The sequence below is a fragment of the Prunus mume genome, linkage group LG2 (genome assembly GCF_029339155.1).
Source record: "Prunus mume cultivar Tortuosa linkage group LG2, ASM2933915v1, whole genome shotgun sequence".
Taxonomy (NCBI): domain Eukaryota; kingdom Viridiplantae; phylum Streptophyta; class Magnoliopsida; order Rosales; family Rosaceae; genus Prunus; species Prunus mume.
Genome location: NC_142699.1, coordinates 20,769,986 through 20,796,310, shown reverse-complemented (window position 1 = coordinate 20,796,310; position 26,325 = coordinate 20,769,986). Strand labels below are relative to the sequence as shown.

Here is a 26,325-nt window from a genome sequence, read left to right as displayed (position 1 = left end):
CAATTTTACTTTCCAAATATATTTTTTGAAAGAAAGATTAGGCCCAAGTTGTAGTCTTTATTCACCACCAGCAAAAAATATCAGGCCCAATTTTAATCATGGTATGAAATTAAGGGACAGTCTATAATGAAACATTATAGTGAGAGGGTGTGTTAAGATGTTCAATCCATAGATCTGATCGAATGACCAATAATATCGATGACCATAGATTGAACATAGATCTGTAATTGATCAAATAACCATAGATCGAATTATGATCTAGCCGTCCAATAATGACTGTAATTGATCGAATGACCATAGATTGAACATAGATCTGTAATTGATCAAATAACCATAGATCGAATGACTATGTTCAATCTAGCCGTCCAATAATAGATCTGTAATTGATCGAATGACTATTAAGGTCGTTACCGTTACCGCCTTCCTGCGAAATGGAATGATTTTGCTATGAAGTTGGGCTTAGAATTGCAACTCAAACAACTTATATATGTAAGGGTTATTGATGAAGTTCAAATACAGAGCTTTTGTGAAAAAGGAAATCAACTTCACAGGACAAAAGTCTAAACCAAAATGTCGGTCTGTATAGTCTCTACTGCGTTTACGTTGGCCTTGTAATTGTAAGTATATCCACGAGCACAGGACCAAAAATACATAAAATTCAGCACCCCGAGAGCAGCTATTAGGAAGTAGAAATAGTCCAGTCTGCCGGCATTGATATCATTGCCCAACCAATTGGGCTGCCCATGCTTCCCTGTAACTCTGTACACAATGCTCACCACCAAGGTGCTCAAATAAGTACCCCCAGCTACGCAAAGATAGATCAGAGAATTCGCAATGCTCCTCATCTTCTCAGGAAACTCCTTGTTGTACAATTCAATGTGCCCAACAACGCCAAACAACTCAAACAGGCCAAGGAGCATTAGCTGTGGAAATAGCCAAAACGATGACATGGGAGCAACGCCATCGGCTGAAGCGTGTGACAGAGCAGAAGCTCTTCTCTGTTGCTCAACCAGTCCAGCCACCGCTGCGAACAGAATCGAGAACAAATACCCAAGTCCTATTCTTTGGAGAGTTGTGATGCCGTTTTCGTGTTTGGTGATCTTTTTTAGGGCCGGTTGGAGGACACGGTCGTAGAATGGGAGACATATGCATAATGAGATCAATGACATCATTTTGATTGACCCAGCAGGCATTTGGAAATTGGGTCCAATGTGCCTGTCCATTTTGAGGGCTTGTGACACTACAAATGTTCCTTCTTGCGCATAGGTCATGAAGCAGATGCCACCAGAAGCCCATATTGGGAGGATTTTCATGAAGCATATCACCTCTTCAACCTGTTGGATGCTGCAAAGCCTCCACGGATTTGCACAAGACCCATCATCTTTTAGGTCATCGTCCACCACTAAAGCTGCTTTTTTCAAGGAGCTGAGCCACCAAAGTATAGTGTCAAATGAGAATTAGAAAAAGAACAAGCAAGCAAAAGTGATTAAAGCAATGTAAGGCAAAATGAACCCCATCAAGTTTTACCTTAATTGTGCAGTGAGAGGGAGCTTGGAGAGCACCACATTTCCATCCAATGAAACATCAGAGAAAACTCCGAGTACCCTTTCGTTGTCATGAAGCTTAAGATGGCGCTTCTTGTAGGCAGCAACAAGAACTTGTGCAAAGCTGACATACGTGCTTCCTTCTGGCTTCACATGGTGGTAAATTTGGGAGCCAGCCAAAAACAGGGCAATTGCACAAGACATGAGGAGAGTGGGGATGCTAAATCCCCAGGCCCAACTAACTGAGTCTTGGATGTAGATCACCAGCGTTTGGTTGATCAACATGACCACAGTGGATGAAGTGTAGTACCAATTAAAATAGCTATGGATTGATTTTCTGCCTTCGACAGTGGTTGAGTCAAACTGGTCAATGCCAAAGGGAATGCTGCAGGGCCTAATTCCACCTGTGCCTATGGCTAGCCAAGATAGCCCAACAAGCAAGAAACCCAGTTGGGTTTTTGTGTTGGAAATACAGTGCTTAAGATGTTGATGCCCATCAATGAAGCAAGGTGGAGGTCTTAGTTGTGGCACAAAGGCTGTCAGAGTTATTGTTACCATCCCCTAATACAATATATATCATAATTAAGGCATTAATAATAATTAGATTATGCTAAGGACCCAATTAAGCTAGTTAATCATGATTAATTTTAGATAAAATGCTAATAATTAATTGTGTACCACGACAGTTGCAAGGGAAGCCAGAGCAATGGTGAGAAATTTGCCAAGATAGAAATCAGCAACTGAGGCACCAACGATTGTCAATAAAGAGTAGCCGCAGGTCCAAATGTTGAGAATGTTGGCAGCAGAAACCTGATCCATGTGATACTCCCTCACCAAATACACCATAAAATTTGTTGTCAGCCCATATGTTGCCATCTTCTCAATTGATTCATTAGCTACAAGGAAAAAGAAAAGAAAAAGAAAAAATCCCGATTCATAAAACTTTTCCATTTTCTTGAATAACAAGCACAAACATATACACACACACATATATATATATATATATATATATAATTATATACCTAGGATGTATGGCATGGCCTTCCATCCAGGCTTTGTTTGGATTGCGCTACTTGAATCTAGCAAGTCTAGATGGTCATCTTTTTCTGGCAACAATGCGTCGGAGGATTCAGAAGATTCATCAGAAGAAAGGTTTAAGAAGCACTTTTCCCTCGCCATCTTTCTCCCTCTGTAATGTAAGTTGGGAGTCTGGTCATATGCAGGGGAAAAGGCCACCTTGGGAACACAAGTATGGAGGAGACGGGGGCACGTGCCCCTGCCATGCATCAGCACCAGATTTTCCTACTGAGTTGTCAAGCTCTTGAAGGAGCAAAGAAGGGCACTTTTCTTTTGGACGTTAATAGGAGGAAGACTTTTGGAAGTTTAATATTATAATATTTAATTTAATTGTTGAATGAAAAAATATATATAAAAAAGTTTTGCAATTCAAAAAGAAGTCACCGTTTCAATGCATCAGATGGGATTATAGTAAAAAATTGCATCTGTTGTAAACCGCCACATTGGTTGAACAATTTGTGCTGCTAAAAAAAACATTGGGGTTGTTTCAAGCGTGATGTTTGGGTTCTGTAGAAACCCATATGGTCCTTTTCATTTTATAAGAGAAGTTTTCCCCAATCGTGCTAAGTTACGGTATCATTCTTCAAATTTCTTCCTAATTTTATCTTAAGAGTATAATTAGGTTTGTTAGAGTCTAAAGTTGCAGTGCTTCAACTTTAGATTATCAATTGTTATATCTTGAGAGATAAACGCTTATTAAACTGTGAGCACAAGGACATAAGCAAAATCTATCTTTAAGACATTGCAATTCTTGCAAATCTCAATCGTTACAGTTGTCAGGTTTCTTATGAATTTGTGTTTGTTTATTATATTAATTTTATGTAAATTTGTTATTATATTTTGATAATTATTTGTTAAGAATTATTATTAAAATTCATATTTTTATTATTCCACCAACAATCTAAAATATGAAGAGAATCGTAGCCTATCTTCTACAGGAAGAAAAGCTTGATGCATTACTTGATGTATAAAATCTATGTGATTTTCTGAGAGAAATATCATTTTGGTGGGGGCAGTGCGCGTAATTCCTTTTGCAGAAAGGAATTGATTTTTGAATTGAAGGGGAGTGTATTCAATTGAAATTTTAATAGATTGTAATTACATGATTTTAATGTAATGGATTTCAGCCGGATTTGTAATTATATGATTTTACTCATGATTTTAATAGATTACAATTACATTATTTTACTTATGATTTTAATTCACTTAGAATTTTACTTATGATTTTAATAGATTGCAATTACATGATTTTACTTATATTTCTATACAAGCTTGAACTCTATCACCCATCATCATTCACCTAAATGCATAACCTGAAGGAATGTACCCAATTTTTAGGATACTTATACCCTATTTTTAGGGTTAATGCAAAGATGGAGGCATAGTAACCATCAATGGTTAGTCCAGGGAGAATACACCGACATCAACAATGTAACTCCTTATATAGCCACACATGGCCAGAATGAATACGTTAAAGAAACACAACACAATTGAGAAACCAACAATAGAAATACAAAAGCATAAGTAGAGGCTAGAAGCTACATCCAAAACTACCAACACCGAATGCAAAACATATAGCACCAGAAATACAAAATAAAGAAACATAGTGAAAACTCCTAGCCCAACCCCATGACTACTCCTAATTTTTGTCAAAGCTTGGACCAAAACTATGGAGTAAAAAAACACCTTGTACCTTATCAACGTTTCTTCTAGATTGTGGGTAAGGCTTTTCTTCCTTTTTTTGTTTTGTCCTGGTCCTAAACATTTTTGGACAGGGAATTAGAAAAAATATTTAGCCATGTGTGATGTATGCGTAGTAGCTACGCATTAAAAAAAAAAAGAAAAAAAAAGCCTCTTTGAGGCATTAGATCAAGCAACTTGTGGGAACACCGACAGAGTTGCAACTCATTGCGAGGAAATGTCTACAATGAGCAGGAGATTCTGAAAAAAGAGTATCGAAAATATAATTTTGCTCCAAATAAGCTTGTCTACAAGGAAAGAAGAGCTATTGGAAAATGCCCATTAGCTCTAGGAGAGGCAATATCGTATTTCTTGTTAATGTTTCTTTATCGTCTCTCTTATGAATTTATTTTTTTTATGTATAGTCGAATAGTGGGGAAAAAAAAATATGAGAGCATATATGAGAATCATGTATAGGAAGATGAGATTTGTTATGTGATTTGGTATTTATATCACACACTCAAAAGTCTCACACAATACATCATTTAATGAAATACCTCAAAATCGGTAAGTTTTTTAATACCACAGTACTTTTTCTTACCTTTTAAAAGTCCTAATTGAATACCACTGGACTTGTATTGATTATTTAAAAATCTTAATTGAATACCAGTAGATATTTATTGATTACTTAAAAATCCTAATTGAATACCACTGTACTTTTAAACTTCAAAACAATCCATTAAAATCACAATTGAATACACCCTCCGAAGTTTAAAAATGACCTGCACAAGTTAGTTCACCATTAAAAAAAAAAAAAAAACAAATGTATTGTTATAGTTTGTGGTAAACATAAGGCAACACGTTTGATACTGGAACAATAAACTTGAGTGTTCTTATATGAATTAAGGAATATGAGAGGATTATATGTTCATTTTTAGAATGGTTAATTATTGTAGACATCCATGAACTTGGCCCCCATTTGCAATTGGGTCTGTGAACTTTTTTTTCCGACAATTAGGTCATCCAACTCTCTCATATGTTCCAATTGAGTCCTTCCGTCAATTTGGCCGTTAATTTGAGGGCTAAAACCGTCCATCTAAATTAAAATATTTTTAAAATTTTAAAATGGAATAATTTAATTATATTTAATTAAATAAATAAACTTAAAAATAAAAAATGCAAACCCAAATCCCTCTCTTTCTCAGCTCTCCCTTTCTGTCTCTCCCTCTATCCCACCCCTAAAAAGTTTGAAAATCCAAGGGCGCTACCGAAGCCACTCTCTCTTCTATTCCACATCGACTCTCTCTGTCTTTCATAAACGCTTCGACTGCACGATCTCTGACTCAATGGGCCAAACTCAATCCTTGCAGATCCAACTCCAAGCTTTATACTTTTGTCTCTGCAACTACACAACATTGTTCTACTTAACCTAGGTTTCAAAGTTTCAACACCATCAATTTAGCTTCACTTTGTTTACTCCAACCACTTAAAAGTTACAACATCTCTCTTCCACTCTTGAGAAAAGGGTCACGATGATTCTGATTTCAGGCCAATGGTTTCTTGGCTTTTTTGGTTTTTTGTTTTTGAAGTGCTGGGTTGTATGAAAAAGGTGGACAACATAGTTACAGTGATCTTTGAAGATGGAGATGGGGTTGTTGGGTCGATGATGGATGAAGAAGTTGGGTTCGATGATGGATGAAAAACAGAAAGGACACTTTTACCCCATCATTTTGACGAACAAATTGATAGAGTTGGACGGTAGGACCCAATTGAAACTATTTGTCAAGTTAACGGATGTAATTGCTGAAAAAAAAAGTTCACGGACTCAATTGCAAATGGGGGCCAAGTTTAAGGACGTGTACAGTAATTAACCCTTTTCAGAATTAAACATATATGTGTCAGTGTACAACTTAGACACGAAGCTAATTACTAATGGAATGAGAAAGGCACACCCGTCTCTTATTCATTTGGGCCCAAAGGCCTGGAGGTTACGGTTATGTATGTGTACAGTATATGTCAACACTATCAAACGAAATTACAAGTATTATTGACTCGTGTATTGGTGGAGGGGGAAAATGAATATAACGAACTTAAAGAAATAACATAATATTTTAGAGATATGAAGTCCGAATGCTACGTAAAATGCTACACAAAACTTATTTGAGCAAACTTGAATATTACTTTGATATTTCAAACTTTTCTACTACAACTCACACATCAACTCACAATTCATACATTACATAACATGGATACTTGCCTATTTATAGGTCATACCGTGCCCAATTTTACTTTCCAAAGATTTGAAAAAATATCAGGCCAAGGTTGTAGTCTTTAGTTACCAAAAGCCAAAAACTATCGGCCCAATTTTAATTAATCTTGGTACGAAATTGATTGATTTTGCTATCGAGATGAGCAAAATGAATATATTTCGTATAATGATTAAAATGGATGATTTAATTAATCTTAGACCTCAAACTGTATGTGCAATGTGAAACCCTAGGTGATGTTAGTGTAATTTCCGAAACTTGGAATAATTTTTGTGAAAACACCAAAAATTTCATGTCATCTTTGATGTTATCAATAGGGGGAAATGGAAACCTATTAAGTCCTCCCAAACTAATCATGCTGCGTCGCATTTGTTTTCTGCCGATGACTTAATCTTTTTCGCTGAAGCTAGTACACAACAAGTTAGGGTGATGAAAGAGCGCTTGGATTTAATTTATTTTGTCAAGCCTCTAGTCAAAATGTCAACTTTGACAAGCCTGTTGTATTTTGTTCTCAATAGTAGCAAGAGATTAGTTTCATTTGTGGCTCCCCTTTAATAGACAACCTAGGAAAATACTTGGGGATGCCTGTCTTGTACTATAGGGTAACTCGATCCACTTACAGCAGTTTGCTTAGTAAGGTTCATTGCAGGCTTGCTAATTGGAAAAGTAAGTTGCTTTCTTTAGCTGGGAAGGCCACTCTAATCCATGCTATCACATATTCTATTATCATATACTCTATGCAAACCACAAAATTATCTGTTAGTATTTGTGAAGATTTGGATAGGTTAAATAGAAAATTCTTCTTGGGAGGAAGTGATAGAAAGAAGACAGTCCAACTTTATAAATGGAATCTGCTATGTAGACCTAAAAACAAAGGTGGTTTGGGTTTCAAGAAGGCTAGGGACATGAATTAGGCTTTATTGTCTAAAATCGGCTAGAGGTTGCACAACAAAGATAATGGCTTATGGACTCAGATTTTTGACAAGAAATACTATTTGTGCGAATTTGTCACATGATAATATTCACTTGCAGATTCTTCACCTTTCAAGTTTCCTTCTCTATCTTCCTTGATTCCTGTGAAACAAATAGGAGTAAAAGACCACACCTAGGGGTATTGGCTTTGATGCCTAAGTTAGTTCAATTGGATCTTTAAGGAAAGATGCAACAATAGCTAAACTAGACGGAGTTTTCTCTCACGGGGAGAGTCAGGTGGCCAAAATCGTGTGTGGAGAGAGAGAGAGAGAGAGAGAGAGAGAGAGGGTGATTGCCTAGGGTTTTTAGAACTAGGTTTAGAATTAGAGAAGAATTTAGATTGGGAGAATAATCTTTGTTTGGTTAGGATTATTCTTCCCAAAAAGATGATAGGAATCACTCTATTGCAAACTTCTCTTCAAATTGCAAACTTTTCATCCTCTACTTTCTGACTTTTGAAAGAGATCTTGAAGGAGTGTACTACTTGTCGAGGAGAGGAGTCATCGTGCACCCTAAGGTAGGTCGAACTTATTTTTTTTTCTTCTTTTTTCTTCAAAGCGGGGACTATCTGGGTGGGCTCGACTGATTTTCGTGGTGGTGTAGTGGATGGAGCAGGCGAGGTCCGCCGCACAGTGCAATGCATCGTGGTCGCCACCACCGCTGGTGGTAAAGGCTACGGTCGTCGTTCTTTCGTTCAAGTGTCACAGGGAAGACCAGTTGGTTGTCATCATGATTGCAGTGGGCTATCGAGGGCTCCTAGGTGGTGGCTGCTCAGTTGCGGCACCCGCCGTCGCTAGTGGAGGTGGCATCTTCTTCTTTTCTTTTGGTGCGCGTCTTGAGTTGGCTGATGGATCGCGACCTTTACTGTGATTCAACAGTTGGATATGTCACGTGTTTTTCTGCGAACGTCAATAGTAGTTGCTATGGTGGTCGGCGCCACACATCGCTTTGCCTTTTTTAAGTTTGTTGCGCCGTGACTGCTGGACATGTTGCAGCTCAGGTTGCGTGGCCTTCTTGCTATTTTTTTTGTATGCTGCAACTTAGGATTTTGACATGCTATCTATCTTGTAATTTTCTTCCCCTTTTGCAGCTATTCATTGATCATGTATTCCAAGGATGGTAGCCGATCATTAAGTTCACAAGTGCCTTTGTACCTATAGGGTGGTTCCAAGGTGCACAAGAAGAGATTCGTGGCTAATATGCATTGCTATTAGGTCTGAAGCTCTCTTCCAAAAGTGGCATGCCACCAATGCTTTTGCCATACATGATGATGTGCATGTCAAGCTGGCGGAGTCCTCGACTGACGATGCGCCTTGTGTGGAACCAAATGATCTAGATGCTAGGATTATCACATTCCATCCCTTTTATTTCTCCTTGGGCTTCATGTTCTCGTTGTCGAAGTTCTTCAGGAAGGTGTTCTGCGCCATGGAGTGTGCCCCTAGCCAATGTACTCAGAACGTCTATCGTGCGATCATGTGTTTTGAGAATCTAAGCCGTTTCTTCAAGCTGGATCTGATGGTGCTACAGTTCTTCTACTTCTTCAAAGTGATGCACTACAAGAAGTATGCCTAGGTCTGTGTATGCAAAGTCAAGCAGTTTGACAATCTTAGCCTAAGAGATCATACTTGTTCCCGTCAAGCTGTGTTAGAGGTTAGTGGATGATGGGAAGGCGAGGTCGGCGATGGTCCACTTGTTCCCGTCACTTACTACGATGGTACGTCATACTTTTACCGATTTGCTTCACTTTTTATTTGAATGCTTTAATGTGTGACTAGTTGACTTCTGTGCAGAGAATGATATATGCAAGAAACTGGATCTTGGGCAGGACAAGGCTAAGGTCCTTCGGGCCCTGAACATCCCTGCAAGGTTTCGCAAATGGCGCTGATTGTTGATCGAGTATCGGGAGAAAGCTGGTAGTCTGCCCCTTGCCAAAAAATGTTGAAAGATGGAAGCAGTATGGTCTAAACTAGGACAATCCGCCTGCCAAACATAAGGAGTCCTCGATCAAACCCCCTAAAAGCGAAAGGCCGATGTCAAGTCCTCCAAGAATGAAGCTGCAACTTCGAGGGCAAGTGATGTGTCTCCGCTAAGGAAGAATATGAAAATTCCTTCTGCTGTGATCTCGTCTTCTTCAAAAAATATATCGTTTGCTTGGAAGACTAAAGTGGGAGTTGCTCTTTCATCTTTTACCTGGATCAAGCATCTCGTCAGTGCAAATAACAAGAAAGTTGGCGGCATCGGAATGTTCAGGACATTCGCTTAAGTCTCCCACTTACCAGCTCAAAGATTGTAATTTGCCCTGCAAAAAAGTCCTTTCCTAAGCCGATTCGCTTGTTGAGAAGCAAAGAGCTGCTAATGTTCCTTCTCGAAGTTTAAGTTGTCTACACCAGTCTAGGGATGAGGATCGAACTCGGAGGACTGCTAATTTACCTAACCATCGAGATTCATCTGCCGAGCCATGAACAGTGAAACATGGAGTCGATTCAGTGTTATTGACTTCTTTGGAAGTGAGGATGATTGTGGTTAAGAAAAGTTCTTCAAAAATGCAAACAACTGGTCCAATGGTTGACAAGTCCAACTTCGTAGGGGATGCATGCGTGTCTAATATGCTCAAGACGAACTTCTTATCAAGCGCGTCTGCTTGCGTCAAGCTGGTTGATCATATCCATCAATTTGGTGACCTTAGCACATTCTCAAGTTTTTCCTTGGATAAGCAAAAGGAAGCAACTGTCCGTTTGCCCCATCTTTTACTCAGCTCAGTGAGTTGGAAAAGAAAAATGTTGATCTGACTGGCAGGCTCTCGACTGAGTAGATCTATCATGAAACAAAGATGTCTGAAATGAAGGAGAGCATGTCCGTGTTGAAGAGTTCCCTTGCTAAAAAATATAGTGAACTCAACTCTTCTACTGCTGCCTCACATAGTCGAAAGAAACCTACTTCCGTCTTAAGCGCAAGAATGCTGACATATCCTAGAGTTATGAGAAACTCCTGGCCAATTTTGACGCCTATCACAAGGTTGCTGAACTTCCAAGTCTAAGGCTGTCATCGAAGCATACAAGTTGGGCAACTTGGACTGCAAAAGTGGGCCCTTCCGTGTCATCCCATTGAAGATGAAGATGTTAAGATGTTCTGCCCTAACATGCTCCTTGCTCAAGATGTGCATATCAATGTTGTGCATATAAAGGTAGTCAAAGAGCGAGGAGGTTACTCACTAGTAGATGAAGAGCTTTGTAATGTGATGTTTGATTGGTCTTGTTTGCCATATTTATTTTGTCAAACTCTGGCCAGTTGGTCACTTTGCTATGGTAATTTTAGTTATTTAAACCAAAATTTGTTGAGTTTTGTGAACTGTTTAAGTGACCTGCTGGGGCCTTAGTTGTGCATTTCCCTTATGATGCTTGAATGTTTACCCACGCTTACTTAAAAGGTGCTCTTCTACTTTTCCCTTAGGATGTTTCAGACTGCGTCTCCCTTATGACACTTTGGCAGTTGCTTACGTCTCATTTAAGACGTTTTGGCAGATGTCCTATGTCTCTCTTAGGACGTTTTGGACGATTGCCTACGTCTCCCTTCGGATGTTTGGCAGATGTCCTACGTCTCCCTTAGGACGTTTTGGACGGTTGCCTACATATCTCTTAGGACGTTTTGGCAGATTGCCTACATTTCCCTTAGGACATTTTGGTGGGTTATCTTATGTCTCCTTAAGACGTTTGTTGGATAGTGAAGATAGGGAATGCCTTCAAAAGCTCTTAGACTTTGTCTAGGTACTAGATCATTCTTGGGTGTTTTTTTTCATATACTCCCCTGGTGCTTGATTGAGGATTAGCTGGGAATCTGAGTAGATGACTAACCTTTGATCTACAGCTCCTTTGCCGCTTGCAGCCAGCGATCAGCGCCTGCGTACTATGCTTCGCTTTGAGGTGGAAAGCCCAGTGTGATGGCTTGCTCCAAAGAAGGTTTCATTCGGGGTGATTATAACGACACCGCCTAGTTCCCTTATGATTTGACCTCTATCTTCGCGCAACTGCCACATGTCTTTGGGCATATCAGGATTGGCGGAGGAGGTTTCATCTGCACTTGAACTTTCCTTGGGTCTTTTAACTATCTTCTCTTTTTCAGCTGATGGAGTGAACTCTGCAACGAAATCTAGTAAAGCCTGGGCTTTTATAGCAGCCTTGTTTGGTTAGGATTATTCTTCCAGAAAAGATTATAGGAATTACTCCAAAAGATTTGGTGGAGATTGGTTCCTTGATTTAAGGAGAAATTCCTATATTAAATCGAAGATAATTTCCCTAATTAAATAGGAATTAATTAGGGTAATTAGTTTGACCAAAGGAATATTCATATTCCACGTATTGTCTTCTTATTAGTCAATGAAATATATGCTCTCACGAATACCTCAAGGGTTACTCTATTATTGACCATAATCTAAAAACAAGACATTTGTGCTCCTCAATTTGGAATAGTATTCTTTTTGGAGTTGAATTGCTTGCATGGGGAATGACCTGGAGGGTTGGAAAGGGTGATTTTGTCAAATTTTGGACAGATAAATGGCTATTTGATACACCTTTAATGCAACATAATGGGGTGTTGAATATATAGGAATTGAATTGCAGTGTTGATAGCTTTTTTAGGAATAGTTGGTAGAATGAGGACTAGCTCAGGAATGCTCTTACTGAAGATTTGGTTCAATAGATCACTGTTGTCCTTGTTGGGTTTGGGAACTCTGTACATGATGCTCAAATATGGGGTTTTTCTTCAATTGACTTATTCTATGTTAAATCTGTATACTCTATTTTTTTAGAGATCGGGGAGATGTTGATCCTTTTTGGAAGGACTTATGGAGAATGAAAATCCCTCCTAAAATACATATCTTAATTTGGCTGGCTTATCAAGGTCAAATCTTGTTCAATGAGCAAAGAACCAAGAGGAATCTAACTTCTAATCCTTCTTGTCTTCTTTGTGGTTGGCAAACTGAATATGTTATTCATATTCTCAGGGACTGTCTCATGGCTATAATGGTATGGAAATCTATCTTAAATTTACACTTTTCTCCCCATTTCTTTCTGTTTGAGCTAAAACCTTAGTTCTTAGGCAATTTGCTCTCTAAGGTTAAAGGCCCTGATGGTATTGGGTGGAATGTTATTTTTGCCATTACATGTTGGTATATCGGGAATTGGCGTAACAAGAAGATTTTTAATGTTGAAATGGATATGCCTTTTATCCTAGGAAAACAATTTTACTGCGGTTGTTAAGTGAGTTAAATTCGTTAATGGCTTTGAGGAGAAACATGACAGAATACATGTTTTTTTGGCTTGGGACCCTTCTACAATTGGCCAACTTTAGCTAAATGTGGATGGTTCTAGAAGGGTTGCCACTAATATCATTGGAGCAGGAGGTGTTATTCAGGACTCCTTAGGAGACTAGATTGCCGGTTTTGCTGTGAATTTAGGCCAAGGTCATATCCTGGAGGCTGAGGTTTGGGGTCTATATTTTGGTCTAAAGCTTGCTGTTGAAAAAGGTTTCACTAACCTTGTTATTGAAATAGATGCTACTGTTGTTGTCTCACTTGTTCAACAAATCAATTCATTGCAATGTCATCCTCTTGCTGCTTTGGTACATAGTTGTTGTAATCTCATAAGACAAATTGAAATTTGTCCTTTTGTCCACATTTACAGGGAAAAAATTGTATTGAGGATTGTTTGGCAAATTAGAGTTATAATCTGAACTTGGGAATTTGTTTATTTGACGAGACTCCTGTCTGGGTTAGCTCTCTATTGGTGGATGACTTGCTTGGTCTTGCTAGGCCTAGACTGATGCGCAGTGTTTAGTTGTTATTTTCTGGGGATTTCTCCCTTATTTCACCCAAAAAAAAACCTTAAATCAATCAAATTTATATGGATAAAAGGTTTTTCTCTTTTCAATTATTGCTTTTGTGGTCTTGTTTGAGATTCGTGTCTATACATCTTTGATGTATTCTTGAAGTATTTTTTTTAATGAATATCGCTGTTTAATTTATATAAAACAATAATAATAATAATAATAATAATAAAAAAACTTGAGTAGAAAGGAAACGAAGTCAACGCCCATACCAACTGGTCTAATAAAACAACTTAGGGTAAACTACAATAAATCCCCCAATCTATAGGGTCATTTATGAGTTCATACCCAATTTTGGGGACATTTACGAGTACATACTCAATATCGCGGAAAACCTACAATTTGCCCTCTTTTTTAGTGAGATCGTCAGAAACTGCGTTATCTGCCTACGTGACATTTGTAAGACCCATTTTTAAATTAACGTGGCTTTCCACGTGGACAAAAAAATTAATAAAAAAAATTTACTTTTTAAATTATTTTAAAAAATAAAGATATTAAATTAAAAATTTATAATAATAATAAATAAAATAAATAAAAAACCCTACCCATATTCTATCTCTCCCGATTTCTTCCATGTTCCTCCCAATTTCTTTCGCCCCCAGATTTCTTCCCCCACCCAAGCAGAAAACAAAACCGTTTCGGTTCTTTTGTTCGCACCAAAAATCAAAACTTCGGAGTCTACGGACTCTGCCATAAGCCACCCAAGGATATTGAAAGCGATGACGAAGAGGAGCAGACGTTCGAAAGCCTCAGATTGGACGGTCGTCTTATTCGTGACCTAAACAAGAAGAAAATGTCTTGTTCCGATCGAGCGAAGCCACATAAAGCTCCTCCTTTGATCAAGCGAAGCTTGAAATTGGGGCTTTTTAGTGTTATGCAACCTTAGGGTTTGAATTCAAATTAGAATTTGATCAATAAATTGACCAAGTACAAATTAGGTTTTGAAATCGATTTGAGTTTGGTGGGTTATGGCGACTGGCCTTGTTTTTTTGATTTTTTTTCAAAAGTTTTTTTGTAGAGGAAGATGGGTAAGAGCAAGAAGCGGAACTGAATCTTAATAAAAAAAGGCTATGAATGGCACCGACACCGCAGAGCTTTTAGAGCAAATTCTCCGAATGAGTTGTTCCCCTGCAAATTTTCTATCTGCTTGCCTTTGTCAGTTTTTCTTTCAATTTATATTCAAATTTAACAGTTTCATTGGTTATCAGGAAAAATTGGAGAAGAAAAAGACACAATATGCAGAAAAAATGAGAAACCAAGTTGCTCTTCTTCACAAACAAGCAGATGAAAAGAGGGCTTTGGCTATAGCCAATCGCGGGGAAGAATTCCTCAAGGCGGATGAGACCGCTGCTAAACACCGTGCAACTGGAAGTATTCCAAAGAAGTTCCTTGGCTGCTTTTGAAGTACTGCTTTGAGCCTGGTTTGAAAACAATCAATGTGACTTCTGGTTTTTTCATGTGTAAATCTTTCTTGGTTTGTTCTTTTTTTTTGTCGTCTTTTTGGTCTGGTCTTGTTTGGTCTATGTTTTGTGTGAAAACTGACTGGACAATCAGCAAATGATACTTATTCGATCATCTTATCGATATCATTTCCATAGAAATTTTGTAATGATTTTGTAAGACACAAGATGTCAAATGGTTTCCGATGATTTTTTTAACTATGAATGGAGACCTAAAAAATAGTGGTGTGGATCTATATATGGCATCAAATAAAATATGAGGGATCCTCAATATATATATATATATATATATAATTGCAGATAGTAATAACACAAACATAATAAAATAAACGTAATTTATGCATGAATCTTATTAATGAAAATACAAACATTGAGCAGATGAACATAATGATATATTTAAAAATACTCAAAAAATTTTAAATTTCAAAGACTTTATTAAAACATAGGCTTATGAGAATGTTGGCTTACAAGTATAGTTCCTGGCTTCGCTCACACTCAGTTGTTCTTCAGATCATTGTTTCTGAGAACAATTTGAAACTAGGAAACTAAACTTTTACATTCTGCCTACAAATGATGCAAGGGCTGTCTTAAATAAGGAAAATTTAAACCTTAGTAAACAAAAAGTAACTCGAGTAAAATAACTACGGTAGCTTTATAATCACGAGCATGGGACTGTATGTCTTTTGACCGGGCTTTATACTGTGGACTCAGATGCTTTTGCTTAGGAATCTTCTTTATGCTTTCACTCAGAATCTGCTTTTGCTTTCACTTATACTTTCACTCAGGCGCTTTTGCTTTAACTTAGAATCTGCTTTTGCTTTTACCGGGTCAGCTTTCAGTTTTGTCTGCCATATGGACTTCATGATGATGAGGATGCTTAGTAGGAATTGAGCTCATAGGTGGCATATGCTTCATTAGGGTCTTGACCGTGAGGATAGTCGGACCATCTCATGGGACGATCAGGGCTCGGGCTCAATTGGCGTGGTTGGCAGCTTGAAAAGGATTGAGATTCAGTGTCTTCATCGTCTTGCATTTGGGAGGCTTGGAGTAAGAGTTGCTTAGCCATATCCTGTAACTCAGATTTAGATTTACCTTCAACAGAGAGAGTAGTTTGGGAAGAATGAGGAGAAGCAGGCTCAGGTTCATGCGTAGGGAATGGAGCTTGGGGAAAATCACGGTATACAGATTCAGAAGTACGGTGGATTTCAAAACGATCCCACCACTTAACAAAAAATTGACGAGAAAAAATTCTAGTTTCCCAATTAACATTATAAGACCATTTCATAATCCAAGGAATTTTATAATGAGTAAAGAAAAGTTGAGGAATTGGAAAAAAGGAATCACGTTCAGAAATTTTTACTTTTGCAGAGAAATAGGTAATTCGCTCAGTGACTTGGGGAGGAATAATTTCTGATTTAGGACCATGTGTATCCCACCAGTGAAGAAACCTAGTAGGGAAGCTCACTGTGAAACTTACTATCAAAATTGATAAACCAAGAATGTGTAAACTCAGGGGTCTGATGTAAGAAAATATAATACCAGGACTCAACATAATCGGCATAATTATATTGTAATTTGGATGCCACTCATAATGGCCAAAGGGAGTAACGAAAGCAGTTTTGTATCTATCAGATTCATCAATTTGTATTTGCCAAAAACCACTCTTTAAATCAAACTTAGAAAAAATAACAGCATTACTTAAACGGTTGATCAGTCTCTCTTATTAGGGATAGGGTATCTAATCCATTCGAGCACAATATTGAGAGGTTTATAATTTATAACTAATCTTGGTGATCCTCGTTCTAACTCAGTATTTTTCTGTACATAAAAGGCAGGGCAAGACCATGGAGACTTACTTTTCCTAATAATATTTTTTTTGTAATAGTTCATTAATTTCAGTTTTACAATAACTTACCATTTCCTGATTCATTTGTATTGGACGGGCTTTAGTAGGAATATTTTTCTCAGAGAAGTTTTTTATGTAAGGTAATTTTACAGCATGATGTTTTCTATGCCAAAATGCAGTAGGTAAATCAGAACATATCTCATCAATCAACTTTTTCTCAAAATTTTGGATTTGTTTCTGCAAAGAAGAATGACTTAAATGAGACTCAATTCTCTTAGTGTTTACTTCTTTCTGTAAGTGGCAAATGTGATTAGTCTTGTCCTGAATTAACAAAGCAGGTTTATTTTTTTGCAAAATTCTTAAGGCATGCAACTCAGGTCGAGTGAGAAATTCAAACTTAACCTTTTCTCCTAAATGACTAGAAACAACTCCATCAAATTCAACTTGCAGAGGATAAAGAAGGCTTATAAAGGGCAATCCTAAAATAACCTTATCAGTTATATTTTTTATTAAGACAAACGATGTTTTAAAACAGACTCTGTTTTGGCAAACATGTGCTTTTGGGATTTCGTATTTTAATTGCAATAATTTTCCAGAAGCAGTGCTTAGGGATTCTTTAGATTTCATATAATACTTAGTTGGGATTAATCCTTCTTTTATACAATTAAGGTCTGCTCCAGAATCAAACAAAGCAATAGTATTTATTTCAAAATCATCAACAATTATAGTAACTTTGGAATACCATTTTCTAAATGGGACATGATTAATTAAATTAAGGGCTTGATCATTTTTCTCATTTTCTTCAAAATGGGCTGGGCTATCAGGTTGACTATCAGTCTTAGGGGGTTCTTTTTCTAGAAAGAAATTTAGGTTTTGCCGAATATCATAATTCTCAGTTTGCAACTTATGGCTTAATTGTTTTAACTCAATTATTTCCATTTTCATAGTTTTAACTTCAGCGTGTAAATCTTGTAAAGAGATGTCCTTTTTCTTATGGAATCTTTCTAAGGTTGTATTGAGGCTTATAGTAGAAGAAGAGGGTTGACTTATGCTATTTTCTTGGGTCGTAATTTTTTTTAATTTCTTCAAATATTCAGTTTTTAACTCAGGATGTTCTACCTTACTGATTAGTTCTAATAACAATTCTTCTTGCTCTTCTTGCTTAGTTAAGACTGAAATAGACTTGAGGACATTACAACATTTATCTTTGCATCCTAGTTGAATATTTGGCGAACTGGGTGTAGAATCAGAAGACTCATAATGGGATGACTCAGAGTTGCTGACCATGATTTCATTATCACTAGACTCAGAATTTCTTATTTCAAGTACTTTAAGTAATTTGGTTTTTTCTTCATCTGTAATCTGTAATTGTCTGATAGTATCTTTTACTTTACACTTATTGGCATAATGGCCAAACTTCTGACACTTATAACATCTAACTTTGCTTTTATCTATTAGTTTCTTATCTTTTGGCTTTTTGGACCAGTTTTTCTTAGGGTGAAATTTTTTTTTCTTATAAAATTCATTATTTTGTTGGTATGGGTATTTCTTACGCTTATAATGACGGTTTTTTCTAATATGCTTAGGAGAGCTATATTTATGTTTATTTTGTCTAGAAGGGGGAACAAACAGACCATATTGCTCACAGAAATTTCCTAATTCATATTTGGCAAATCTTTTCTCAGATTGTATTTGTCGGTTAATTTTCATATCAATGCACATTTTCATACCTTCTTGATTAATTGTACTAATTATATTACCATAAGTTAAATTGTCATAATCTATATGTCCTAATTCATTGCTTAAAACGTTACGTATTTTATGGGCGAATAGATTAGGTAATCCATTAATAAACTTTTCTTTCCAAAAGGCTTGATTACTATCTTCTCTTAACATGACTCGGGAAATAAAAACATCTTTATACCATCTAAAATCACTTAATTGGGGGCATCTTAAATTACTCAACTGATCACGTATTCTAGACTGAGTATGACTTGGTGTTCCTATAAAATGTTCAACTATCGTGTAAAAGAGAGTATTGACACCATCTTCTATACCACGTCCTACATTTTCATCAAACAAAGGAAGACATTCATCATTAAGTTTTATTGCATGAATAATATTATTGCGAGACTCATCAGATAAATGCTTATCCCACCAAGAACGTAGGGTGCCTGTAAAGCCTGTTACTAACAGAGGAACGATCTCAGATTGTCTTAAATTATGATTAGTGATATAACTATTAGCGACCATGGACATATGGGTTAATTTGTTCATTATTTCTTGCTCAGATAAACCATCTATATTCCATTCATATAATTTATCAGAGGAAACAGAAAATTGACTCAAATTATTTCTTTCTTCAAATTGAATATCAGGTGGTGTAGGCTTAGGGTACAAATTTTTTGTTATACTTGTAGGAGTAGTCCTATTGGTTACACGTTTAACTCTCAATTCAGATTGTAGTTCCAGATTTTTAAAAGCATTTTCAATTTTTGAAATATTACTAGATTCAATAGATTCTGTATTTGACTCTGAATCAGTTTCGGACAGATCGGGGAAAGATGCTCCTATAACTTTAAGGCCAGATTTTTCCGGTTTTGCAGGGGTAAGTTGCTTAAGCATGGTTTCTATCTTTTTCATTGTAGGTGATGTCTTAAGAGAAAACTTAGATTGTAAATCATGAAATTGAACTAAAGGCTTTTCTTTGGTTTTAAGCTTAGGTTCGGAAGGGAGTAATTTATCAACTTTAGTTTCTATTTTATCTAATTGTTTTCCGATAGTAACTAGGCTTTGATTAGTATAATTACTTTGTTCAATTAATCTCTTATTGGACTCATCGGTGGAATCAGCGATCTTAAAAGGGCTTGCTACTATAGTTCTCGTTCCATGTTTAATAATAATAGTTTCTACAGGGGGATGACTAGACATGGTCTCAGATTGATCTAATTTGGTCCACTTTTCTTTAGTCAAAGTTTTTATCTCATTGAAAATATAATGGCTTTCTACAAAATCAAGATAATAGATTTCTGTTTTCTTAGAACGCATGTATTTTTTCCATTCATTAAATATTTCTTGTCTCTTATTTTTATCAGGAATAATGTGATGATATATATCTCGACGGCTTTGATTACTGGGATCGTAAAGATGCTTATCTAAGGTTTTCCAATTGATTTTAAATGACTCAGATTTATGAAGAACTTTTAATTGGTTGTCTATGTCGTAAATATGGGCATTAGCCATTTCGCTTGCAAGGAAATCAGTTTGGGTAGGTGAAGTAGGGGGAGACTCAGGTTTAGGTTGATTGGCTGTAGGAGGTAAGGTTTCGTAACAAGGTTGGTTAACCTGGTTCTTTTTTCGTAAGGAATGTAGTTTAAGATCTATTAAGTCTCGTTCTATTTCTAAGTCTCGTTCTTGGGTAGAGGAAGAGGTTGCAAAAGAATTTCTAGCGGGCTCATGTCTCTTTGATGGGCTTGGTGTAGGTAGCTGTTGCAATTTAACTACAGACTTAGGTGTATTACCAAAGTTAATTTTGACTGTACCATCTAAGTATTGCTGAATATAGTCCAAATTATTCAAACTACGCTGGATAGGAGCAGGTTGGGTCTCAGTGACTAAGGTCCATTCTTTAGGCAGGCTAATCTCAGACCATTTAACAGTGTGAGGGATTCTTATGTTAGCATCAGGCGTACAGCTTTGTATGAGAAGTGTCTGGTCTTTGGGGCTTTTATTTAAAGCTTGGAAATTGATATTTGTACCTATAACTTTGTAATAAATTCTATAAACTAGTGCTAAAGGTTGGGTACCAGGAAGAACATTATAACCAGAAGTCTTAATATTTAAGGTTAAGGTCTTAAGGATATGAGGATCATTTAAACTAACTGTGAAATCAGGATAGCAATCAAAATGTACAGGACCATTACACAAACTAGACTCAATCATGCCCAGTACGCTATCATCAAATTCAGTAAATCGTGCATCACGCAAGCATAACAATATAGAAGCTTGTAATCCTAATCTAGTTAAAGGCTTAACAGCAACTTGAACAAGGCCAATATGTAGGAAATTATTACCATCATGCTTATGTTTCTTAATGGAATCTATATGAAGTAACTTACAAGATTCATGTTCCTTACTTAAAGCATAAACTTGTTCTACTGTCTTAGCATGTGTAGTTGAATTAAACGCAGATAAAGACCATTTTTTCTTATAAATATTTTGACTATGAATTTTAGGTATATTCCAATCTCTGAAATCTAATTGTTCATTATCATTATTAGAATTATACTCAAATTGTTCTTCATTTACAATTTCAGGCATACGACTTATAGGGGTTCTAGAGCTGCTCGAACTATAAGAATTTGTTCTAAAGAGGCGACTCATTATACTCAAGTGTATGGGTTGGAAGAATGAAGAAGAAGATAAATAGTTAATTCTTAACTCTAATTATTCTACAAGAAACCTATTAGTACTCTCCCTAGCTCTCTGTCTCCTGCCCACCGCTCGTGCCACACCCTGGGACTTATCGTTTGGAAAAAGGACTCACGGGTCAGACCTTAAGGGAGAAAACTAAACAGGACCTTGAGGAACAAAAAGAAAGAAAAGAAGAAACTAAAACTTCAACTCAGAAATCCTAAACCAGCCACTTGGGTTGGATGAGTTGCAACTTAGACTCAAACTCTTACAACTCTTACGGCTCTGATACCAGAAGGGGTCTAGAACCAGAAGGGATAATTGCAGATAATAGGTTTCTTGTAGAATAATTAGAGTTAATAATTAACTATTTATCTTCTTCTTCATTCTTCCAACCCATACACTTGAGATTATCAAAATTGATAAACCAAGAATGTGTAAACTCAGGGGTCTGATGTAAGAAAATATAATACCAGGACTCAACATAATCGGCATAATTATATTGTAATTTGGATGGAAGGGTTCGAAGTTCATAGGGACGTGAACCCCAGCTTTTTTGACTCAAGACTTGGTAAATGTAGAGAGAATGGTAGATAATTTTCCGGGGGTCTACTTTGTCTCGGATGGGCTTAATATCAATTTTGATAGTCTCAAGTGTATGGGTTGGAAGAATGAAGAAGAAGATAAATAGTTAATTCTTAACTCTAATTATTCTACAAGAATATATATATATATATATATATATATATATACAGAGAGCTTCCATTGAGGGATCCCTCAAATAAGCTTATTTGAAGGATACCCCTTATAGGGCCCACTCCGGATTGTATTTCACTAATCCAAACCGTCTATTTTGTAGATACACATTCAAAGATCATCTCTACAAAAAATCACTTGAATCTGATATCATTTGACCATTCAATGAGTTATTGAAATTTTAGAACTTTCTTGAAACACCGTGTTTATTGATTTTGTATGACACAATTGGATGTTGAAACGGTTTCTGATTTGTCTAATTTTTTGTAAGGATGATATATATATATATATATATATACAGTCCCCTTCTATTGAGGGATCCCTCAAATAATTTTATTTGAGGGACGCCCTTTAGGGTACCCTACAATTTTTTTCTCAATGATACAAACCATCTATTTTTTAGCTCTTCATTCATAGATCATCCTTACAAAAACTTAGACGAATTTGAAACCGTTTCGATATCCAATTGTGTTTTACAAAATCAATGAACATGGTGCTTCAATAAAGTACTAAAATTTCAATAACTCAATTTAGTGGTCAAATGATATCGGATTCAAGTGATTTTTTGTAGAGATATCTTTGAATGAGTATCTACAAAATAGACGGTTTGGATTAGTGAAATACAATCCGGAGTGGGGCCTACAAGGGGTGTCCCTCAAATAAGCTTATTTGAAGGATCCCTCAATGGAAGCTCCCTGTATATATAAAGTAAAAGGCAGAGAATGGTGAAACATTCAAAATACCAAAAAATGCCCTTAATTAATGCGAACATTAAGAATTGAAATTATTAATTAAATGAGGATAATATGGTAAATTCATATTTTTTTTCATATTTAAAAAAAAAGAAAAAGAAAAATCAGATAATTGATCTTATTTTTATGGAACACAAATACCCATTATCTTTTTTATTTCTAAAATAAATTTAATTTTTTTTAAAAAAAAGCCTCTGAGCGCGTGCGGAGAGGCTAGTATTTTGAAAACTGAAGTAAAATTACAAAGAGGATTCTCTGGATCCTAATATCATACAAAACAACTTTTATTTATTTATGTTTGATATGTACACATATATATGTTTGATGTACATATATATATGTATGGGTTATGGATGGAGTTCAAAAACAAAGCTTTTGAAAGAAGAAATCAAATTTACGGGACAGTAGTCTTAAACCAAAATGTCGGTCTCTTTACTCTCCTCTGCTTTTACACTGGAAGTATAAGTATATCCACGAGCACAGGACCAAAAATACGCAAAATTCAGCACCCCAAGCGCAGCTATAAGGATGAAGAAATAGTCCAGTCTGCCGGCATTGATATCATTGTCCAACCAGTTGGGCTCCCCATGCTTCCCTGTAACACTGTACACAATGCTCACCATCAAGGTACTCAAATAAGTAGCCCCAGAAATGCAAAGATAGATCAGAGAATTCCCAATGCTCCTCATCTTCTCAGGAAACTCCTTGTTGTACAATTCAATGTGCCCAACAAAGCCAAACAACTCAACCATGCCAAGGAACATTAGCTGTGGAAATAGCCAAAACACAGACATGGGAGCAACGCCATCTGCTGAACCTTGTGACAACGCAGAAGCTCTTCTCTGTTGCTCAACCAGTCCAGCAACCACCGCGAACAGAATCGAGAACAAATACCCGAGTCCTATTCTTTGGAGAGTTGTGATGCCGTTTTCATGCTTGGTGATCTTTCTGAGGGCTGGTTGAAGGACACGGTTGTACAATGGGATGCCCAGGCATAATGTGATCAATGACATGACTTTGATTGACCCAGCAGGCATTTCGAAATTGGGTCCAATATGCCTGTCCATTTTGAGGGCTTGTGACACTACAAATGTTCCTTCTTGTGCAGAGGTCATGAAGCAGATGCCACCAGAAGCCCATATTGGGAGGATTTTCATGAAGCATATCACCTCTTCAACCTGTTGGATGCTGCACAGCCTCCATGGATTTGCGCAAGACCCATCATCTTTTAGGTCATCGTCCACTACTAAAGCTGCTTTCTTCAAGGAGCTGAGCCACCAAAGTAGTGCCAAATGAGAACTAGTAAAAGAACAAGCAAGCAATGTAAGACAAAATGAACCCATCAAGCTTTACCTGAATTTTGTAGTGAGAGAGTGCTTGGAGAGCACCACATTTCCATCCGATGAAACATCCAAGAAAACCCCGCAAACCCTTTCGTCGTTGTGAAGCTTAAGGTGGCGCTTCTTGTAGGCAGCAACAAGAACTTGTGCAAAGCTGATAAATGTGGTTCCTTCTGGCTTCACATGGTGGTAAATTTTGGAGCCAGCCAAAAACAGGGGAATTACAGATAACATGAGGAGGGTGGGGATCCCAAAACCCAAGGCCCAGCTAACAGAGTCTTGAATGTAGACCACTAGAGTTTGGTTGATCAACATTATCACTGTGGATGAAGCATAGTACCAATTCAAAAAGCTATGGACTGATTTTCTTCCTTCGACAGTGGTTGAGTCAAATTGGTCAACGCTAAAGGGAGTGCTGCAGGGCGCTATTCCACCTGTGCCTATGGCTAGCAAAGATAGCCCAGCAAGCAAGAAACCTAGTTGGGTTTTTGTGTTGGAGACACATTGTACAAGATGTTTTTGACCATCAAGGATGCAAGGCGGCGGTCTTAATTGTGGCACAAAGGCTGTCATAGTTATTGTTACCATTCCCTAATACACATGATATATCATAATTAGGACCCAATTAAGCTAATTAATCATGATTAATTAATGTGAGTAGGGATGGCAAGTTTCCCCCTGGCTGGTAGGTCTTCGCGAGGATTTGACCCTATTGCGACTGGTATGAAGGACAAAAAAAGGGTATGAGAATGGGGATTTTTTTGGATATAGTGTTTGGGGAGGGGCGGGGATGGTATTTTAATCCCCCACCCAAACCCTCCCCATTTAGAATATGTATATATATATATATATATCATAGTATATATCAATATGCAATTAAAGTGATTGCACCAACTAAGTTTTATATTATTATATTATTATATTATATACTTATATAATTTATACAAATCTTAAGCGACACTACTTATTTATAACTTCCAATACATATATAAACATTCTTATATTATCTTATAAGTATATATTATATATATTCATTATCTTGCCTTAGTATTTTTTTTTTCTTCAGCAAAATAGTTATATATTGGTTTTTTTTTCCGTAATGGGGTGGGTCGAGGAACCCATTTCACAATGAAGGTGGGGATGAGGAATACCCGATATGAATATTGCGGGTATGAAGGCAGGGATGGGGGAAAAAGCTTAACGGGATGTGGATGAGAATGACATACCCACCCTCGATTCGACCCATTGCCATCCCTAGTGAGATAGATGTTGATTAATTGTTTACCAGAAGACTTGCAAGGGAAGCCAGAGCAATGGTGAGAAATTTGCCAAGATAGATATCAGCAACTGAGGCACCAACGACTGTCAATAAACAGTAGAGGCCTGTCCAAATGTTGAGAATATTGGCAGCAGAAACCTGATCCATGTGATACTCCCTCACCAAATACACCATAAAATTTGTTTGCAACCCATATGTTGCCATCTTTATAATTGATTCATTACCTGCAAAACAAAAACAAAAAAAACAAAAAAACAAAAAAAAAAAACAAAAAACAAAACAAAAAAATACATGTCTCAATTTATAAAACTTTTCAATTTTCTTGAATTCCAAGCACATATATAATATTTTATCACTTATATGAAGGAAATTGAGTTTCCACCCCAAAACCAATTGGCAATGGGGGGAGTGACCCAACTCCTCATAAGTCTTTGCAAGGTTTTCCTCCTTCCCAAATCGCTCATATTATAATTTATATGAAAATATATAGCATCATACATAATATATCAATAAGTACCTAAGATGTAAGGTACGGCTTTCCATCCATTCTTTCTTCTTTGGACTGTGATGGCATCCTTTTGTTGCAACAATGGCTCTGAGGATGGAGACTTATGGGAAGGCATTGATTTGCGTTTGCTGAAGCAGGAGGACAAGAAAGAGCTGCTTTTAACCCCCCGCCATTTTTCTCTCTGTCATGTTTGGACTCTGATAGAGTTCTCTTTCGTATTTATATATCCACATCTTCATGATTCATTCAACCACTCTCTCTCTCTCAAAAAAGAAAAAACAAAAAAACAAAAAAAAAAAACTCCCCTCAACAAAATTCCCATTTTTATCCAAAGTGATGGATCGAGCATAGATACGCCATGTTTCAGTGTATCAAACAATTGTACTATCAAATCCAACTGATCGAATTTATACTATTTATGTTTTAAAGCATTCAAAATTTACCAAGTTTGTTTCGAAGATACTTAGCCCAAATATTAGCAATAACATGAGTCAACCTCTATTATTGTAGTATCAGCCTGGATTTCTTGCGAGATTTTTTTCTTTTCTATA

The 26,325-nt window shown here is 36.8% G+C and overlaps 2 protein-coding genes across 2 annotated transcripts; both read right to left on the bottom strand.

Annotated features, from left to right (window-relative positions):
- Positions 1-560: 560 nt before the first annotated feature.
- LOC103321641 (protein NRT1/ PTR FAMILY 2.13-like) lies at positions 561-2,723 on the bottom strand. Its single transcript, XM_008223474.2, has 4 exons — positions 2,567-2,723; positions 2,223-2,440; positions 1,528-2,105; positions 561-1,425 (listed from the first exon to the last, which is right to left on the bottom strand). The coding sequence occupies exons 1-4, from the start codon at positions 2,721-2,723 to the stop codon at positions 561-563; spliced, it is 1,818 nt and encodes a 605-aa protein (XP_008221696.2).
- Positions 2,724-23,057: 20,334 nt separating this feature from the next.
- LOC103321705 (protein NRT1/ PTR FAMILY 2.13-like) lies at positions 23,058-25,889 on the bottom strand. The gene is made up of 4 exons (XM_008223530.2): positions 25,784-25,889; positions 25,273-25,490; positions 24,001-24,578; positions 23,058-23,916 (listed from the first exon to the last, which is right to left on the bottom strand). The coding sequence occupies exons 1-4, from the start codon at positions 25,887-25,889 to the stop codon at positions 23,058-23,060; spliced, it is 1,761 nt and encodes a 586-aa protein (XP_008221752.2).
- Between the last annotated feature and the right edge of the window lie 436 nt (positions 25,890-26,325).

Coding starts and splice junctions, on each gene's coding strand:
- LOC103321641 (XM_008223474.2), bottom strand. CDS start 2,723: ATGGCGAGGGAAAAGTGCTTCTTAAACCTTTCTTCTGATGAATCTTCT. Junction 2,106..2,222: donor CTTCCCTTGCAACTGTCGTG/GTACACAATTAA, acceptor ATATTGTATTAG/GGGATGGTAACAATAACTCT. Junction 1,426..1,527: donor CCTCTCACTGCACAATTAAG/GTAAAACTTGAT, acceptor TTGGTGGCTCAG/CTCCTTGAAAAAAGCAGCTT.
- LOC103321705 (XM_008223530.2), bottom strand. CDS start 25,889: ATGCCTTCCCATAAGTCTCCATCCTCAGAGCCATTGTTGCAACAAAAG. Junction 25,491..25,783: donor AGCCGTACCTTACATCTTAG/GTACTTATTGAT, acceptor TTTGTTTTGCAG/GTAATGAATCAATTATAAAG. Junction 24,579..25,272: donor CTTCCCTTGCAAGTCTTCTG/GTAAACAATTAA, acceptor CATGTGTATTAG/GGAATGGTAACAATAACTAT.